The 18,711-nt window shown below is 37.7% G+C and overlaps 1 protein-coding gene across 3 annotated transcripts; it reads right to left on the reverse strand.

Moving 5' to 3' along the window:
- Positions 1-4,138: 4,138 nt before the first annotated feature.
- On the reverse strand, positions 4,139-14,321 carry LOC148877723 (phytosulfokine receptor 2-like). 3 transcript variants are annotated; one of them, XR_016098759.1, is made up of 4 exons: positions 13,687-13,940; positions 9,948-13,496; positions 6,943-7,643; positions 4,139-5,926 (listed from the first exon to the last, which is right to left on the reverse strand). XR_016098759.1 is itself a non-coding variant. In XM_088942868.1 (2 exons), exon 2 carries the CDS (start codon positions 13,300-13,302, stop codon positions 10,138-10,140), a length of 3,165 nt encoding a protein of 1,054 aa, XP_088798994.1. In that variant the 5' UTR covers positions 13,303-13,496; positions 14,044-14,321; the 3' UTR covers positions 9,702-10,137. The 3 variants fall into 3 exon arrangements, 2 of the variants coding, with proteins under 2 accessions (XP_088798994.1, XP_088798985.1); XM_088942868.1 differs by lacking the exons at positions 4,139-5,926; positions 6,943-7,643; positions 13,687-13,940 and adding an exon at positions 14,044-14,321 and having other exon boundaries at positions 9,702-13,496; XM_088942859.1 differs by lacking the exons at positions 4,139-5,926; positions 6,943-7,643 and having other exon boundaries at positions 9,702-13,496.
- Positions 14,322-18,711: the final 4,390 nt, after the last annotated feature.

Genomic DNA, 18,711 nt, shown 5'->3' on the forward strand with positions numbered 1-18,711 from the left:
TGCTGTCTACGAACGATCTTATTGACTAAAGATTTCCATCTAGATATGAAGGACCCTAGGTATTGCTCCTCAAACAGCATTCCAGGGCTACCTCAGCAAAGGTTTGAATGGGAATCTGAAAACCTTGGTGTGGATGGTCTTGAAAATCTGAGTTTTGATTAAACTTACTCCCATAAAACTCATATAAATAAACCTACAAAATTTCAGTTCAAAATTCATTTTTAACTCAAATTATTGAAATTTAGTCTGAATGTATCATTCTAAGAAGATACATCATCACAGAAAACCAAGATATATCATCAAGAAGTTTGCTAGTCTGAGCAGAAGCAAAGTCACACAACATAACCTATTGTATATTTGTATGTAAGATACCAAGTGACATGCTTAATGTAAAGAACTACCTCAACCATATATCAGACTCTTTCCATGTAAACCATCTACTGAAGTTTCAATTTCTTATTAAAAATCAATTTAAGTGAAATTGGTTTTCCGTGTACAACAGGCCACAAATGCCATGGGTGCTACCTAGTATGTTCCTTTTGATTCTCTTCTGTTTTGTAGGCTGCATATGGTCTGAAAGAAAATGAAGGAAAGGAAAGGGATTGAAATCATTTTCTCTTTCTGTTGTTTGGTTGACCTTGAGAAAATTGAAGGAATGTTCATTTTCTGTCATTTGATAATGTAGAAAAGATAAAGAAATTATTCAATTTTCAATTGTTATTTATTGTTTAGGTGCTTAAAATTGAAATTATTGTCAAGTAACCAATGGATTTGAGCCATGGCCCACAACCAACTATGGCACGTGAGGTCCACAGCCAAAGTGTGGCCCCTAGCCCACAACTATTAAAAAAAGAACTTACAATCATACAATTGCTAATTGTAATGTACCCTAAATCTCAAGAGGAAAAAACTGAAAAAACAGTCTTAAAAGCGGACAATAATACAAAGCTAAGATGAAGGAGGACCTTGTCCATGATGACAATCAGCCATTTAATTCCCCTCCAACTCTAAGTATTGTTTCATCAAAGTTCAGAGAAAACAGGAAATATGAAAGACAATGAACTTCAACAAAGAAAATTTGGTTAGCTGTGCTTCTTGACCTTGAATGAATGATTGAGTTCAAAATGGCATCTCATGCGATCATCTTCAAACTTCATGAAACAATTGATGCTTTCTACTATTGGTGCATCACTTTATTTGGCATAGGTTGGTGCTTTACTTGAGTGGCCAAGAATATATAAAAATCTTGCCACATTGATTGGATAGTCAAGATTGATTCTTTGTTCTTAGAAAACCAGGTGAGAATCGAGATTTTTGTGTTGATTTGGTACATTTTTTATATATGGCTTATATCAATTGAATCATTGAATGTTTGGTATATAACTTGGATGGTTGATACTAATGAAAAGATCTTAAGAGGTGGAAAAATTTATGATGCTGGAAAGACATGATACCAGAAAGGGTTTGACCAATCAAACCCCCTGATGAACTTTGATGAAAACCCAACTGATTGGTTACCATTTTTATGAGGCCATTGATTGGCTATAAGTTTTTTCGGCATCATCTCTTTCCATCGTCATAGTCTAACTCTGTCAAGAGATCACTTTCATGGCCTGGTTTTTAGATTAATTTGGTAAAACATTTGCTACACCACTTCCGTAGCCTAAATTATTCAACACATGACTTAGATTTTGAGACTAGTTGACTGATATTAAGCATGGGTTCTGTTAGTAGTGTTAGAATTTCTTAAGAAGGGACAAAGCTGTAATTGTACACATTATTATGATAAATAATAGTGGGCGGCAGATGGGAGAATACTGATGGATATGCCCTATTTCTCTCTTTTTTCTCCTCTCTTCACTTTGCTTCTGTTTTCCTTTTATTTTACACTTGATCTAAGATTGATCTCAGGTTATTTACAAGTTCAATGGTCTAAATCTTTGGTTAGGAATCAATTCAGATCTCCTACCCATGCTTCACTATAGCTGTAGTGGGGAGAATTTCCTAATGTACAGCTATAGTGAGGCATGGATAGGGTTCTTGTGGGTAGGAGGTCCAAACTAATTAGAAATATCTCTTTAAATAATACTAGTAAATATGTATGTGCATTGTACGTGGCAATTTCATATACCATTAATAATTTCAATATCCTTATTAGAACCATTTAAAAAGGACTAGCAATCAAAGCATGGTGTGTTGGTAGATTTAGACTTTATATTTCATTTTCATTGTTATTAAAAATACTTCTTATTTATCATATATTTTTTTTAATATGATCAATATAAAATATTAGAGATGTACACAAATTTTATAGACAAAATTTTGTGTTCTATATTTTTTATTTCTATCTTATGTGGGCTAGCCAGGCCGAACCCACCTCCCAACCACAACTGGGGGGAAGCCCTGCTGCCTTCGTACGGAGCCAATCGCGGGGCGGTTAGGCATACCCTCCAGGGCCTACCGCCTGACCTCGTACGACCCTCATCTGGTGTGTTCATCTTCACTTGCCTCCAGCCTCTCAAGTATAAATAAGAGGTAACTCTCCCTTGACGGGGGATCTAGAACCCATGATTCTAATATAGTTCTCTCATTTATTTTCTGTGCCTACCTAGCTTCTTTAGCATTTACTCCTGGGGACCCAGTGCATCCGATGACTATCACCAAGACCTCGTCTGCACATCCTCCTACCTTACACCCCGTACTAACTTGAACATCAGAGTTCTTCGCCACCAAGCCGACGACCTATAGTCCTCGGATTTTACCGTACTCAGGAAGGAGCACCCCGCCTCGGCCTATAGTCTTCGGCCTCGGCTTCCCCCTTCCGAGGCCTCAAAGCCTTCGGCCTACCTTCGAAACTTGAAAATGAATTTACCTTGTTGCCCCCCGGCTAATTCGAGCGGCAACACTATCCATTTTTGAGTTTTTATTATATAATTATGGCATCATGTGCTGACCTATTTGACTTCAAAAAAAAAAACAATCTCATTTTTTGGCAACTTTAAATTTTTATTCCATTTACATAATCAATTCTAAAAATTATTCTTGTTTATCACACTTATTTTTGTTTGATATGATAAGTTTATAATATGTCAAAATTTTCTATAATTTTTATGTTTTTTTTTTTATTTCTTGTGTTTCTATCCACTTCTCAAATTTTTATTATTTAATTATAACATCATTGCTTAATCCATTTACCTAAATGATTGGACCATTATGGTGAAAGTCAAGTAAGTTAGGTTGAATTTAAGCTTAACCGAGGCCCAACCCTATGTTAGACCTTTTCAGGGGCCGAGCTCGGGCTTGGCTTTTGTCAAAATTCTAATGGGCCTGGCCCGATGCCCAATCCCGAGACAATGTAAAGTTGGGCCCAAAACCCAGCCCGTGAGCAGGTCTACCATATGCATTGGACCTAAAGATTCAAACCAAAGTCAAGCCTAATATGTTCAACTTAAGCCCAATCTCCAACCTGCATTAAAATTTGATGCACTTGGATTAGCCCCATGACAAAATTTGACATAAAATGTATGTATATAATTAGATCAATTTTAAATCTTGTATTTCATTTCTATAAAATAAAATTGATTGATATGATAAATAGATAATATTAGAAATATGCCTAATTCTTTCACAATTTTTATAATTTTTGTAATATTTATATTTGAATTTTTATTATTTTACTATGACAATATTAATTAACCCATTTGACACAAATAATTAAACTATTTACTTGACACTTAAACAAAATGGTGGTTCATTTAATTATTTTTCATGTTGATTTTAAACATAAATTTTACATTATATAAATATTGGATTGAATGAATAACTAACAAGTGCAAATGTGGGTTCAAAGTCTAAGAACAGCCACACTTTGTGTGAAAAAAAAATGCCATAAGTTAGGCCCGTGGCCTTTTTGGTAATATCAAATAAGTATAAACTGGTAAAGAACAAAAGTGTCCTCTAAAACAAAACAAGAAAGACATACCATCACCTCTTTTCATGGAATGGTGATGGGAGGGTTTATGTCATGGTACAAAAGTATAAGGGCGCAAGTGTCACAAAAAAATAGTGCTGGGTTAAGTGTCACACCTCCCAAAGTAGATAGGAAGTCAAGATCAAAATTATCAAATTAATTGATAGAGACATAATGTGACCAATGTATATAAAATATTTATAATCTTAACATCAAAGTAAAAAAATTTCTGTATTTTCCTTACAAAATATCCAGCCCATTCTTGCTCACTCCTCGGCTTAAAGCCGAAGGATCAAAACCAACCACCACAAATACAAGTATGTGAGTGCAAATGAAAAGAATGCAAAATCTGGTTTAATTGTTATTTTGGGTTTTATTTTATTCTGGTTCATGTCTTATTTTACTTCATTTGTACTGCAATCAAACGAGATAAAATAAAACTAGAAACAGACCCAAATCATTTTTGCACTGCAACAAAATGCAGCCTAAGGAAAAAACAAAACAAAACAGAAAAAAGCCTACTCAAAGCACGACCCCAAGAGTTCATAAACAAAATCAAACTAAGCTCCCACGTAGGATCTTCTGAGATGTTACAGTCAGCTTCCAATCCTTTATTTGCAAGCCAATCCGCAGTTTGGATTCCTTCACGCCATGTGTGCCTATATACCACCTGGAGTCCTGAATGTTTGGTTATAACCAAGGTTCAGAGTATCGACATGTATCGGCGGGGCCGATACGTATCATTCCGGGATCCATCCGATACGCCCCTATAGTGGGTGTATCGGGGTCTGACTGGTTCAGGGGATGGAGGAGCCCTACACCATCCCCCCTGAACCGGTTTCAGAAAAAAAATAAAAAAATAAAAAACTAAAAAAAAAACAGTATCGATTCGCCCATACACCGGTATTATCGATATTTTGAACCTTGGCTATAACTTGGCAATCCTTGAGCAAGCTGCCACATCTCCATGGAGGGGTGAAGGTGATCTTCCTAAGAAGGCAGATCATGACAACTTGAGAATCTCCTTCAATGCAGATTCACTGACCTCCTAGCTGAACGGCAACCTCATGGACTAGCTTTGAAGCCCACATCTCTGCAACCATAATAGATCTTCCAATACCTTTCGCTTTTGCAGTTATCAACCTTCCTCTGTGGTCTCTAGAAATGACGCCTACTGAACATCGACCATCCTTAAAGTATCGTCGTCTTTACTTCAAGGATAATTTCCCCAACTTGACGCCTGTCTGTTTACTCCCTCTCAAGCTAGTGAGTCTGCAAGGGGGTTTGCACTTTGCAGATTGAGGTACCCGATAAATTTCTGTTTCTATCCAAGCCAGACAGATGTCTTGCTTCCCTGACTTGATGACTTAGGTGACACGGTCCTTCCGCTTCTCTTTCCCAGCTAATGATCACCCATGAGTCCCCTTTATAATCAGGTTTCCAAGGTCTTAAGTCCTTGCAGTGCAGCATGCAGTTCGGCTCTTATTAAGTTTCCCCAACCTATTTGCCCTGAATAAGCCATTAAAATCTCTCCCCTGTTCCTGTGGTATCACAATGAACCAATAACTGATTAACCTGGATTTCCAAAACTTCAACCATCAGAATTCATTTTTATCCTTTATTGTGGTGGGGGTGTCCATGTAATGTTGCTTTTGTCCGTCTTTGAGGATGATGATGCCACCACAATCCATTCTATAACAATGTTATCAATTGTGAAACAAGAGAATTTCTCCATGGTGTTGATCCAATGAATGACCCTTGTTTTTATCACCCCAATTAATGGCTCCTTTGGTTGGATTTTGTTTAGAAGTATTCTAGAGATCCATTCTTCACAAATTGTCTATAATATGGGTGCTCTTCATATGATCTTTATAATGAAATGACATCTCTCTGGCTTGAATCTGTTTTTCCACCCATGTCGGCCCAAGAATTTACCATTGCACCAAGTCATGGCCCCTAAAATAAAACAAAAAAATAAGAAAAAGTCAGCCCATGAATTCAATGTGAACCCCAATGATCCTGGGAGAGCTAAATTAGGTACAGTCCTAAGCTCAGCCATTTAAAATGAAATAATCTGGGTAATAAACATCAATAACTCTAAAATGTAAAATAGGCTGAAATTCAAGTGAATTTTTCTTGAAAAAGTCATTAAAAACATAGTCATAACAAATATGCATTGAATCCCAAGAAAGGGGAAACAAAAAGGTAGGAGCAGAAGACATACGTAACAAATAATCTGTTGGATTCAGAATATCAAGTTAAACCAATTAAAAGACTATTAAGAAAGGAAAGAAATAACTCCAGCAGAAAACAACCAAGAAATGGTAACAGATCAACAATTGGATATAGTGTTGAACTCAGGTTTGTTGACTGCAAAGTGCCAAGAAAAGTTAAGCTAAAGTTTCTTGTAATCCATAATCAATACCCAATAACCATAATACCAGTAACCAATAACATGGAAAGATAAAAACACAACACAACTTAAAAGCTCAAATGTTATCTAAAAATTAAGTAAAAAGGAAAAGTTTAAATGAAGAAAAATGCATAGAAGACCTGTTAGAAAGCAAATCAAGTTTCTTATTTGACACCTATTTATGATCCCCTTGAAACTCTTGCACTAAAAGCAGAAAAATAGTAAGAAGGAAACATTAAGAAAATTATAAGAACAAATACAGTAGCTCAGATGCTTATATAGTGGTATATTAAACAAAAATAAGTCCCATGAGAAAGATAATATTATCATACTTTCAAATACAACTTCAATAACCCAAATAAGAATGCCAAAAGAAAAGAAAATTTGAAGTCCTATAATTTTTTTTTTTTTTTGATCAATAACTGTGGATTGTATTAATATTAAAAATATGAGAAAGTTACAGGGCATGGGGGCTAAACAATCTTAGCTCCCAAGAACAACCATTAAACATCAAAAACAAAAGTTACAAGACAGACCAAAATATAGAATGTCTGTTCACCTTTGTCTAGCTAGACCATCTGCCAAAGAGTCCACACTTCTTTTTACCCATTTGTATTGGATTTCCATGTCCTTAGTCAGCCACTTGAATTTCTTCTTTTCATTACTGTAATTCCAAAGTCTAAGACCATCCTCTTTCAGCCAGTTTACCACCACTTCAGAATCTCCTTCTATGAACAGCTTGTTAATATGCATATCCTTGATTCTTTGTATCCCTTCAAGAGCTGCAAGAATCTCAGCTCTCAAAGAATCTCCCACCCTTACTGGTCCAGAATACATAGCTAACAGATTCTCTTGTTCATCTCTTATTACTCCCCCTACTCCAGATGGCCCTGGATTGCCCAAGCTGCTGCCATCAAAGTTCAGTTTAGCAAAGTCATGGGGTGGGGGGATCCAACAAACATTTGAGGGCTTCCTCATTGGAACAAGTTCTGCTATCCCCTTCCACTTTCTTTGCAACTCATCAACTGAGAATTCTGCGAACAGAGCCAAGGTTTTCAGCCAGTGTATAACCCTGATATAGATGACCTCCGGTACTGCTTCCAAACTTCTCTCCTTATCTATAAATATTCGTGAATTTCTCTCCTCCCATATAGTCCAACGGACTGCAGCCCTCATACACCTCCACATAAACTTGGCCCTTTTTATTGGCCGAATCGGCACAAATCTGAATAGGCTTTGCACATTCGAAGGGGAGTCCACCTGCACCCAAACAAAGAAATACACCATTCCCAAATGATGTTAGTAAACCGACAAGAGATTAGTAAATGATATCTAGACCCACCATCAGTTTTACAGAGGACACACCAGTGAAGACAAAAACAACTATTAGGTCTTTTTCTTTGAAGTAAATCTGCTGTATTAACTCTTCCCAGAAAGGCTTCCCAACAGAAACTCCCAACCTTAGGAGGTATAAGATGACACCACACCTCTTTAATAGGGAAAGACAAGCCAGAGGAAGAAGAATGTGTGAAAGCTCTAAAGAAAGAGGCACAAGTGAAGGATCCAGAGGGGGTGAGTGTCCAAATTCTACTATCTGCCTGTGTTGGCTCTAGGAACACCCCTTCAAGAATGGATAACAGTAATGAGATACCATCAAGCTCCGTGTCCTTGATATCTCTTCGTAGGCCCAAGTTCCAGCCGACCCCAGAAATAGAATTAGAATGAACAATGAATGAATTTGAAGTCCTATAATCAATCTAGAAGAAATATTAATTTGCATTTCTGATCTTGTTGATTTTACTAGTTCAAAGCACGGGAAAAAACAACACAGAAACATTTAATTACAATAGTCCTTAACAGAAAGAAGACAGAATAGATGAAAACCCTAGGAAAATAATATATCCAGACAAAGTTCAGAGAACAAGAGGAAGAAAAAAATGAAAAGGAGAACATGCATACCTGATCTTATCAGTTCCACACTTCATGAACCAAAGATAAGGTCATGGCATTTGAGTTGTTTTAGGAGAATAGTTCATTTGAGAGAACGATGGTTTAGCTGGCTGATTTGATTGGAGTGAAGGAAGATATGGTAGTTGGTTGACCATTTTATAAAGAGAAGTGAGAGAAAGAGGGATGCTATGAAAGAGGGAAAGAAAGAGGGATCCAGGAAGAAAAGATGGTGACTGGTGAGGGGAGAAATCCTATTAAGAGCAGTTCAAATAGAGGGTGATGCAAATATTAGTTATAGACAGCTTAAATGGCAAGTATGAAGTTCCTTGGAGCATCAAAAATATGATTCAAATTGCCAAAAGCTAGTTCGAAACACTGGCTTGGAAGTGAATTTCATTCATATTCACCGTGAAGGCAAAAGGCCTGCTGACTGGGCGGCAAAAATAGGTTTCGTTTCAGAGATTCATGAGTCTTCAATTGCTTCTTCAGATCTTCTGTATCTCTGTTTGATGGACCTGTAGGGAGTTCCCTCCCCAGGCTTGTCTAGTTTTTGCTGTTTTCTTCACTTCTAACCCAAAAATAAATAAAAAGAACTGACATGTATGAGGAGCAAGAAGCAAGAGAAGTTCATGCAAATGCTGTGAAGTGGGCCCTCCTGCCCTTCTCTTTTTGTATTATGACATAGATTACTAAGTCCAAAAGCATGGTGGTAGATCAGGTAAAGATTCAAAATCTCCAATAAATTTACATTGAGCTACCTGGCTTTGCCAAACTGATCACAAGCTAAAGGTCAATCATATTAACAATTCTCATTACCATTCATGTCCAATTCCACATATGAACTGAAAACTTAACTATCCAAAAAGAAGGAAAAAAAGAAAGAAAGAAAAAACAATGCTTGCACATTTTGGAAGTGTAATCCCCAGTTTGTGGTACTGAAACTGCCTTTAACTGACCAATCAGTAACCCAATTCCAAGTAGCATATACACATTGCTTCAGGAAGAGAATTACATGATAAAACAGAAACAGATGACTACAAGAAATTGGAGTTCAGTCAACAAATATCAACGATAACATGGTTCCTATTATACCTGGAAACCTGTACATGTTGCTTCAGGAAGAGAATTGCATGATAAAACAGTAACAGATGGCTACAAGAAACTGGAGTTCAGTATCCAAATATCAACCATAACATGGTTGCTATGATACCTGGAAACCTGAAGTTCAGTCTCCAATTAGTGTAAATTTTGAATCCAATACCATATCCAGCCATGTCCTTGCCATATCCAGGTGACATAGGATGGTTCAGAATCAAGATAATGTATTTAAACAGGAAGACAGTACTCTAGTGGCCTCTGCACGAAACGTAATGCAATATATTATCATTGCATAGATGTTTTCAAATAAGTTAAAAAACAACATGTCATTGGTGAAGACCTAGTCACAGAAAGTGCACTGCTAAAATGGTACACTGTCACTGTCCAAAAAAAAAAATCTATATTGACTTCTTATTATTTCAACCAGAAGAAGGGCCAAAAGTGCCTATATATGTACCATACTATCAGTATACATCAGGAAAAGATGGGAAACTAAATTACTTGTTATGACCTTACTTATCTCAATTCCCTCCAACACCCATGCATACTTGTGATGGCAGAACCATATGCGAGACAAATATGTTTCTTGTTACTATCTTTACATCTTCATTTTGGAACATCTTGCCAAAAGTCTGATTCAGTGCCAATGTTGATGACAATTGAACTATGTATGTGAGTAAAAAACATATATATATGAACTGAACTGCTAGCCACCATCAGCTCCAATAGCATCAAGCCACAAAACGACTTTATCAATGGAGGGTCTGAGCCGTGGATCCTGGTCTATGCATTTACATGCAATCCCCAGTACTTCCAGTTGCTGTTTCTCCTGAAGCTTGTCCAAAATTGATGAATCAATGATCTGCTCTTCCTTCTTCTCATATTTCATTTTCAGCACCCATGAGACCAGATCTCTGCAGCCCTTCGCTTTGCAAACATCCACAGGTCTCCTACCTGTAAGAAGCTCTAGAAGAACAACCCCAAAGCTGTAAACATCACCTTTGAATGTTGCTGTCAGTGTTTGACTGTACTCAGGAGGGATGTATCCCAAGGTCCCAACCAGATCTGTTGTTACATGAGTATCATAAGGTCGAAGTAACCTTGACAGACCAAAATCAGCCAGATGAGCTTCAAAGTTTTCATCCAATAGAATATTGCTGGATTTTACATCGCGGTGGACAATATTTGGTTCACAGACCTTATGCAAGTATGCTAATCCTCTAGCTGCACCCTGAGCTATCTTAAGCCTAGCATCCCATCCCAGCACCGACCCTCCATCAACCCTCTCATGCAGCCAATAATCCAAGCTTCCATTCTCCATGTAAGAATAGATCAATAATCTGTCATTCCCATGCCTGCAATACCCTTGTAGAGGGACCAGGTTCTTGTGTTGAGCTCTAGAGAGGGCTTCAACTTCGGCACGAAACTCACGTTCCATCTGTCCACAGTCCCCAGAGAGCCTTTTGATTGCAGCCTTTGTTCCATTTGGGAGGTTGGCTTTGTAAACTAGGCCAAATCCTCCACAACCAATTATATTTTCTTGGTCAAAATTATTTGTAGATTTCATCAGATCACCAATGGTAAGCTCCTTGCAATCTGAATTATAAAAGAGAAGCACCAACTTTGAAGACACAAGTACATCTGACAACCTGTGTTGCCTGCTGATTTCCTCCTCCACATCATCAATTGCATCTCGTAGATCCTTCCTTGACATGTTTAGCAGGACAATGGCCAAAAGCAATGCGATCCCCACTCCTATGCCAATTGTTATTCCAAGGATGCTAGATCGACCAATTCCATTGTTTTTAATATGTTGCATTTCAGGCTCCTGCCTATCATTAGTATTAAGTAGATCACAGTGAGGACCTACCTCGCCACATAATCCTGGATTTCCTTCAAAACTTGCACTGGGAAAGCTGAGGAACTGTCCTCCAGTTGGAATCTCTCCATGCAAGTGATTATTTGCAACACTGAACTTTGATAGGAAAGTTAGCTTGTTAAATGACCAAGGAATAGATCCATAAAGATCATTGCATGATAGATCCAAGACTTCCAAGTTCACCATATCAGAAATGGTGCTTGGGATGGTCCCGGTGATGTTGTTCCTGCTCAAATCCAAGACATGGAGCATCTTAAGCCGCCCAATTTCAGGCCATATGGTCCCGTTAATTTTGTTATTGCTCAAGTACAGTGATGGAGGGAAACTTGAGGCTTGGTTATATTGCAAACCATTAGCACTCTGGTTACGCTTTACATATAGTGGGATGCTAACAGAACTAGTAAGCCCTGGTAGAGAACTGTTTGTGAAGATTAGGCTCTTAAGTTCTGTCAAGCTTTTGGGGATTTCTCCAGTCAGGGAATTGTTTGAGATGTCCAAGTAAAATAGACTCTCCATCTGACCTATCCATGGAGGGATGCCACCACTCAAGCGATTCCATGACAAATCAAGGACCTGTAATTTCCTGCAGCTCAGCAACCACATTGGGATTTGGCCTCTAAGGGCACAGTTTCCAACTGCCAATATCATCAAGTTCTCAAAAACCAAAGCACTTTTTGGAATCCCTTCTGCATGGAAATTCTTGGTAAGGATAAGTGTGGTAAGGTTTTTGCACTGCTGCAGTATACCAAGGGCACCTGATAAATCATCAAAGCTATTGTTCGACAAGGAAAGAAATGAAAGGGATGTGAGGTTTGAAAAGTCCTTGGGGATCTGTCCAGATAGTTCATTTTTAGCAAGACTTAAGGTTTTCAACTCCCGACATTTGGACAGGGAAAAGGGAAGATGACCCACAAAATGATTGGTGGCAAGATCAAGTGTATTTAAATGGGGTATTCTAGCGAAATCAATATCAATATGCCCTGACAGAGAATTGTTCCTGAGGTCTAGCACACGAAGCTTAGAGCATAGAGACAGAGTGGAAGGCAGTGGCCCAGAGAAATTATTAGAATGTGCAATAAACTGTTCTAGTTCTGTAAGGTTTCCAAAAACATCAGGAAGGGGACCAGAAAATTGATTTCCAAAAATAAGTAAGGTTTTGAGTCTATAAAGCTTACTTATTCTCTTGCTCAACTGACCGGAGATTTTGTTGTCAGAGATGGAAAGCTGCTCCAAAGAAAACAACCAAAACAGTGTGTCTGGAAGATGACCTGAGAATGAATTGGAATCGACATGTAACTGTTTGAGATATATACTGCAATTGTTCAAACCTTCTTCCAAAAGGCTACCCGAGAAAAGGTTTGCTGATAAATCCAGAGTCTGAAAGGAACTAGAAGAACTGCATATCTTACTACCAACCTGACCAGTAAGAGAATTATTGCTTGCATTGAAGACAGCAAGATACTGAAAGCTCCCGAGTTCAAGCATATTACCATCAAATGAATTGCTAGAGATATTAATCGTCTGGATTGATTTCAGACCACCCAATGCTTCTGAGATCGGACCTGTTAGCATGTTGCAGCTGAGATCAAGCAACTCCAACTGGTGCAAGTTTGAGAGCTCTGTGGGTATGCCTCCTTCCAGCAGATTATGAGAAAGATCAAGTCGTTTTAGTTGATCTAAATGACCCAATGATCCTGGTATCATCCCTTTCAGACCTCTGCTTGGCAGTATCAACATAATCACTCTCCTGCTGGATGAACCGTTACTAGCATTTCCACATAAAACACCGTCCCATTGACAGCACATAGATTCATCTGCCCATGCCGAGATAATCGACCCATTCTTGAGGTTCCCCGCAAATTCCTTGAGCATCAGCAGATCGCTTGGATCACAGGTCAGACTAAGTGTTCCAAGAACCAAAGATAAGCAAACAAAACAGGCCATGAATATCAATTTCGGGAAAGCCATTGGATCAAACTCCAACATCGACATTACTGAAACCAGAGAAAGCCTGCCTCAGAGTAAAGACAGCCACTCCATAAGCTTCACTCCGAAACTATGCTACATCCAATGCTCCTCAGAGAAAGAAGAAGCCCAAGAGGAGAAACTTGAAATCCACTTACTAGAGCGCCTCAGCAACCACAAAGCACCCAACTGAAAACACTTGCAAATGAAGCAACAGTCACCTGAAAATAAACAAAAAGAATGAGATCCCAACCTCAAATCAAATCCCTAGACCACAAACCGACAAACCCATTGAACGCAATATTGTCCTACACACGGTAACAGAAAAAGAGATTGAAGCAATCCATATGAAAGAAATTTCTTCCCACCCACATCCCAAAGCACCTCAGAAGCCACAAACAAAAACCTCACCAGCATTCACATCACTCGCAAGTATAAGTACCGCTGACTGTAAACCCAACATCAACGCTTACTGAATGAATCAGCTTTTTCTTCTGCAAATGGGTCTCCTTATATTCCATTAAAAATAGTACCCCATTTATTTTTTCTTCGGTTTTTCTTTTATTTTTGACAAAATAGGACAGAATCCAGGACAGGAAAGAGGAACAAGAAGAAGAATGGTATTTCAAATCAAAGCACAGTAGTCATAACCCATTAATAATTTAATACAACATCAACTAAAAAGAAAGTATCTGTTTCTTAGTAACTTTTTGCTTAGCAGCATCTAAACACTGCTTAGTGATTTGCAACATGGGCAGATGAGCTGACCTTTTGACGATTTTGGTTTTCTTCTTCACAGGTTGCCTGCCGGTACCCCACATTTGTCGATTCCACTTTACTAGCTTTCTTTCTTTAAAATAAATGTAGTGGGGCGACGTGGTCGTGGCCTGGTCTGGTCTGCGGGGCTTTGATGAAGGTGACATGGTGGGTCTGGTCTAAAAAAGCAATAAATAAATAGAGACTAAAAAAGGAACACCGATAGGTCAAAGCGTTATGGAGTTCCATTTCAATCGGACGGATGAGATTTGACCGGATTTAGCCGGAGGATCCAGTGGCGGTCGGCGGACGTCACGGGCTTCTGCCGGTGATCCAAGCCGGAGATCCCCTCAGTTCTCGGGTCAACCACTCTGCTTTGCTTACACGTGAAGTCATTACCAGAAATGTGATCCCACCCACCCCACTTTTGCTTTTCCCATCCGATTCTTCCAGTATCTAGTGTACGCACCTTCCTTATCAAATTCAGCAAAATTTTACACAGAGGTCCTCATAATCTCTGTCATCCCACAATTTTCAGCGTAAGAATTTGGTCCAATCACCAATCTGAAGTTCTGAACTGAAACGTCTTTTTGTGGAAAAACTTTGTCAGAAATGACTGAAGTAGCCGAACTGAATAACTTATTGCTTGTGAAATAGTCCCGTAACATAACAAAATACTTAGGCTGCAGTAAACAACCCATAAAGTCTTCACAATCTACTTAATTGATTATTAACTAAGACCCCGCTTGGAAGTGATTACTTTTAAGTACTTCTTGGAATAGATACTTATTTTACCCCATAACCAAACGTATATATACTTATTTGCCTTAGGGAAATATGGCTGAATAAAGTGTTTTTTTTTCAGGAAATAAACCTCTTTTGAATAAGCTAAAAATTTTGGCTTTTTTAATCACTTTTTGAAAAAGTGCTTGTTAGGTTGCTGATGTGTCTTGGCCTACCGCATAATTTTCAAAATACCTATATTACCCCATTTAAAAGAAGTGATTTTTAACCAAACACTCAAATAAGCATGAATTAATCCAATAAGCACCCACAAGCTCATTCAGTTCAGCCACTTGACATTAACAAATGGCCCTTTGGTTGCTAAAAGTTTGAGGGTTCACACCCAATTAGAAATGTTGATGGGTAAGGACAAATAATAGACCCTCCTTGACCTGACCCCATCAGGTTCAATTTTTTGGGTCGTATTCGGGTCGGATGGGAATTCAGTGTTAAGTGTTTAGGTTGGGGGTGTCTTCAAAATGGGGTTTGTGTTGAGCCAAACCCATGACCTGACTGACAGGCCTAGTTTACATTCAGCCCTACTAATTGAATGCTTTGGAATGTGGATGAACCCGTTGCCTAAAAAGGAGAAATAGAAGGAGACAAACAATGATAAGAGGCATCCTTAGCTTCCACCTAGATGGTTGTGTGTCTGTTGAGGCCATGTACCCTTCCCCTAATAAGTGCCCCTTTCAGGCAGGGTTGGTCTAGTTTGTTTAGAGAAGCACTCTTTGACTAAAGAGCTAGGGTTCTATTTTTGAATAATGGGTTTGCTGAAATAACCACCCTAGAATCTATGGAGTCCAGTGATAAGCCCAATATCTAATTATCTATAGACTCTATGCAACTAAATCAAAAGCCTTCAACCAAAAAAAGTGCTACTAAATTAAGCAAAGTCACCTTCTCAGTCTACAAAACAATTATCTCCCGGTCTCCCCCATCCATCCCTACCCGATTTTGTATATTTTTAGGGTTGTTTTGCTAATCGACTAATTCAGATAACCCTTTTAGCTATATTGAAAAGCTCACTGCAAAAGTTGCAAACAGACTATAAGTGCATAAGTGCATGGTGCACACATCCATCAATTGATGACAGAGTAGAAAAATGAAGAAATCAATAATAACCATTTGATTGAGTTTCTTCTTTTGGGCAGTGGATGTTGTTGTTGTGTTGCCGTGTGCAAGTAGTAGTAGTGCTCTGAAGGTGTAAAGAGAGTCGCAAGCCATTCAATTTAAAACAAGGAAATCATACAAAGTCCACTTCCACTTGTTACCATCATTTGGTGCGTGCTGGTTGTGGGCCCTAGTTAGTGGCCCATCCATTGAGTGCTGCTCAATGGGGGCTGACTGCAAGTACAACCATTCAATGGCTTATTTGGGCATCTTATGGGCCTAATCAGCCATTATCAACTAATGGGTGATGACAAGGTAGGCCAAATGAGGAGCTGGCTAATTGAAAATTGATGGTTCAGGGATTCAACTAAATCATGTAAAGTGGGCATATCCAAAAAAGGGGAAGCCCATCTTCATTGACATGTTATGTGTTGCTTGGCACCAGCTGTGCCTCTTTTTATTGAATAAATAAAATAAACCTTCTAGGATTAAAAAATAAATAAATAATGGTTTAGTTCATGAATCCAAACCAAACTTTCCTACTCTTGATGCAATGCTTTGACTTATAGTAAGATAAGTGTTTAAATATTAATGGACCTATTTAAGATAGACACAAGAGTTGGGTGGGCTTTGAAAGAGATAGTATATTAGGAACCACCAGTCCACTCTAGGGAATGGAGATCTGATCTCTTTCTTTGCTTTATGTAATATTATAATGTGTAAGCATCATCTAGGCTCTGAACCATAACATGGTTCTTGCTGTTTCATCAATACATTTAGTTATTAGTCTGAAATATTTAGTTTATAGTCATGGGGCCTCTGTTGAAGATGGTTGATACAAAAACAAATTCAATTAACTAAATTAACAAACCCAATGTAAATGCTAGCTTTTTTTTTTAAGGGAAGACCACTGAGGGAAAAGACAAGATTCTATGATTTTTTTATTAAAGTGTTTTTGTCCTTTTACATGTGAAGTGACCAAAAAGCCCACATGAGTGGCACAAAGTGAGCTTTTTTTTTTTATTTTTATTTTCTGGTGAATAGCTCTAGCCTCTAGGTGAATTTCCTTAGCAGTTTCCATTGTTGAATGGTTGAAAGTCAAAGGGCACTAATAAAGAAAAAAAATTGTGGGTTTCAATAAACAATCACGGTTGTGTCTCTTAAATCACAAAACGACAAGATGTAACTCCTCTTAATTCCTTGTATTTGCAAAAAAAAATTGGCTCAGTTTGTTTCTAGTGCGAATTTCATTTGCATTAGGCAAGTGCAGGGGAGTGCAAATGAACCGAGTACAAATTCTGATTTACTTTATAATTGACTTTGTCTTATTTGTGAGAGGAAAAAAAAAGGTATGAAAATAAAATGATGTGGTCTCCACTTTATATAAAAGAGATGGGAGGCAAGGTGAAGGTTATTTGTTTGAGATTGGAACAAGTCAGCAACCAAAATGATGTAGCCCCCACTTTTATGAGAGAGAATCAAGATAAAAGGAAGGTGATGCAAATTTTACGCAAAATTTGCACTTTTGATAAGTGCAAATTAATCATACACAAACAAATTGATGCAAAGCTGAATGAACTGCAAAATTTATACCAGGTGTTATTGTATTAATTTCTAAGGAAAAATTAACGTTTTATACTTTTATTTGATGATTAAATGAAGGCAATAAAGTTGCCTTTTTTTTTGTATTACTCCTACGTTTATATTAGCACTAGGAAGGATTACCAAGGCTTAGGCTTTCTGTAAGACTGTAACTTCTTTGTTAAAAGTGGTCTTCCCAAAAGTATATGGAACCCGTGTTCTCCAAGCACTTATTGGGACGTTTGGCAATGATGCTTTCTGGGTCAGCTCAGCTTGTCTGAAAAGCAAAAGCACTTTTGCACCAACAAATCATTCGATATTTAAAGCATGAAAAAACTGTTTTCATGTCCCAAATTGACCATTAAATTAGCAAAACCAGTCCCCTAAAATCTAAAAACTATAGATAATGATATCATATTAAATATATAGCTTTTCAAGAAAATACATGGCCTGAGTTAGAATTTTATACTGATTCGATCTAGGGTTTTTGGACAACGGGTTCTTTCAAATTTTGACAAAAACTCAACCCAAACGCCCCAGTTGCACCCTTGTTCAATTTAGCCAGTTTTTTAGCAACACTAGCTTGTCAAGAATAATAATTAATATTTATATCTATCTATATCTATATATTAAAATTGAATATGCTGAGTTGGCGCTTTTCTGTTTTCTGTTGTTTTCGAATTTAAATTTTTCTAATTTTTAAATTTAATAAAATAAATCGAGTGGCCAATTGCCTTTAAAACTTTTATCTCCCCTTATTAAGTCACCATAAACTCTTTCTTATAACTCTTTTAATTATCTCTCTTCATTAATTATGCAATTAATTATTTCCTTCAATCATGCCATTAATTCTATTTCCACTCCATTAATCCACTGTTTTTCTGTACAGTGGGTTGTAAAGGTCACAACAGCCAACAAGTTACAAAACAAACAAACAAATATCACCCTAATCGAACAATCAAACACAAAGTTAAGTCTTGCAGAAGTTTTCAATACATTGCATATTGTAACATGTAATCCAATGATTAGGTCAAAGGGTCAATGGTATAATGGTTCAATTGCTCAGGCCGAACGAATTTTGATGAAATCAATGGTTTTTGACAAAACAAAGGGTTTTAGGAAACCTAGAATTAGGAATAAGGTTGAGCATCTGTTTAAACAATTCAATTGTTCAAGTCAATGACATGTAAACATCATAACAAT

The sequence above is a fragment of the Nelumbo lutea genome, chromosome 1 (genome assembly GCF_056320005.1).
Source record: "Nelumbo lutea isolate HS-2025 chromosome 1, American lotus-T2T, whole genome shotgun sequence".
NCBI classification, from domain to species: Eukaryota; Viridiplantae; Streptophyta; class Magnoliopsida; order Proteales; family Nelumbonaceae; genus Nelumbo; species Nelumbo lutea.